The sequence below is a fragment of the Trichechus manatus genome, unplaced genomic scaffold (genome assembly GCF_000243295.1).
Source record: "Trichechus manatus latirostris isolate Lorelei unplaced genomic scaffold, TriManLat1.0 scaffold00031, whole genome shotgun sequence".
NCBI lineage: Eukaryota > Metazoa > Chordata > Mammalia > Sirenia > Trichechidae > Trichechus > Trichechus manatus.
In genome coordinates, this window is record NW_004443967.1 from 12,651,152 (window position 1) to 12,652,242 (window position 1,091).

The window sequence follows — 1,091 nt, forward strand, 5'->3', positions numbered from 1 at the left end:
GGTTGGCTCTCTCATAACTGTGGACACCATGAGGACGCTGGCGTCATCTGCTCAGGTGGGCCTCAAGATCACTCAAGCACGTTCTGGGGTTTGTACTACTCATAGAAGACACGCTTTCTCTCCCAGGGACCCGCCTGGAGCCCAAACCATGTATTCTTTGGCTCTTACTTTCTGAGGTCAGCTGGTGGCTCAGGGGCCTGTCTGGCCACCTAGTGGGAGAAACAACATCTCCTGCTCCATCCCCCATGCAACCAACTCTAGCCCAATGATTACTTGGAGGTAAGGCTGGGAAATTGCTCTCACAAGACCAAGCACACTGAGGGCAGAAACAATAAGCCCTTTCTTTAGATACAGGACCATCCACTCATTACAAACCCCATTTAACATGGTAAGACCTTCTCACAGGCAGAGGATATGGAAGGTAAATTCACCACACCTCCCGCTCAATGGGTGTATTGATTTGAGTGAGGCCATTAGGTATCTCAGAGAGGAGGATTCAAGAATATATAAAATATACTTGAAGTGCTGTGAGCCACAGTAGTGAAGGGAGATAAGAGTATACGGAATGGGAGGTAGGTACCAAACGTTTGCTAATTAGACAGCAATGGCAGTGGGGCAGGGGCAAAATCCCATTCAGAAACTCTAGGAATCAATGTGCAATCTCAGAGTCATGGCACCTGGAAGGCTGGGTAATGGGTCTTCTTACTGACTGTTGGGTTGATTGTTGTCCGATCCTGTGGAGGATGATGTCATGGCAATTCTGGCCTATTCTCTAGGGGCAGTGGCTTCTATATTCTGGTCAAAATCCCCCAAGCAAACAATATCAGGGCTGGCATGGGACAGATGCATGTCTTACTGCCTGAAACAACACCAGATTCCTGAGGGCCCCTGAAGGGTCCACATGTTGGCAGATGAACGGCATCAGCTGAGGTTGTAAATATGTTGAGTATGCTCAGGCATTGCTTTCAATCGGTACAAAGCGAGGCAGTATATCTGACTCTTCATCTCTTTCTCACAGCTGTGACGAACTCGTCCACACCCTGGCCAGGTGAGTCCACACCATCCTTTCAAGGCTTTTTCCTTCCCTCCCT

At 48.9% G+C, this 1,091-nt stretch overlaps 1 protein-coding gene across 1 annotated transcript in view; it reads left to right on the forward strand.

Annotated features, from left to right (window-relative positions):
- Window positions 1–1,091, forward strand: part of DMBT1 (deleted in malignant brain tumors 1) — a 77,071-nt gene that overhangs the window by 25,416 nt on the left and 50,564 nt on the right. The window contains 1 exon segment of the mRNA XM_012555110.1: window positions 1,019–1,048. Within this exon segment, the coding sequence (XP_012410564.1) occupies window positions 1,019–1,048 (30 nt within the window).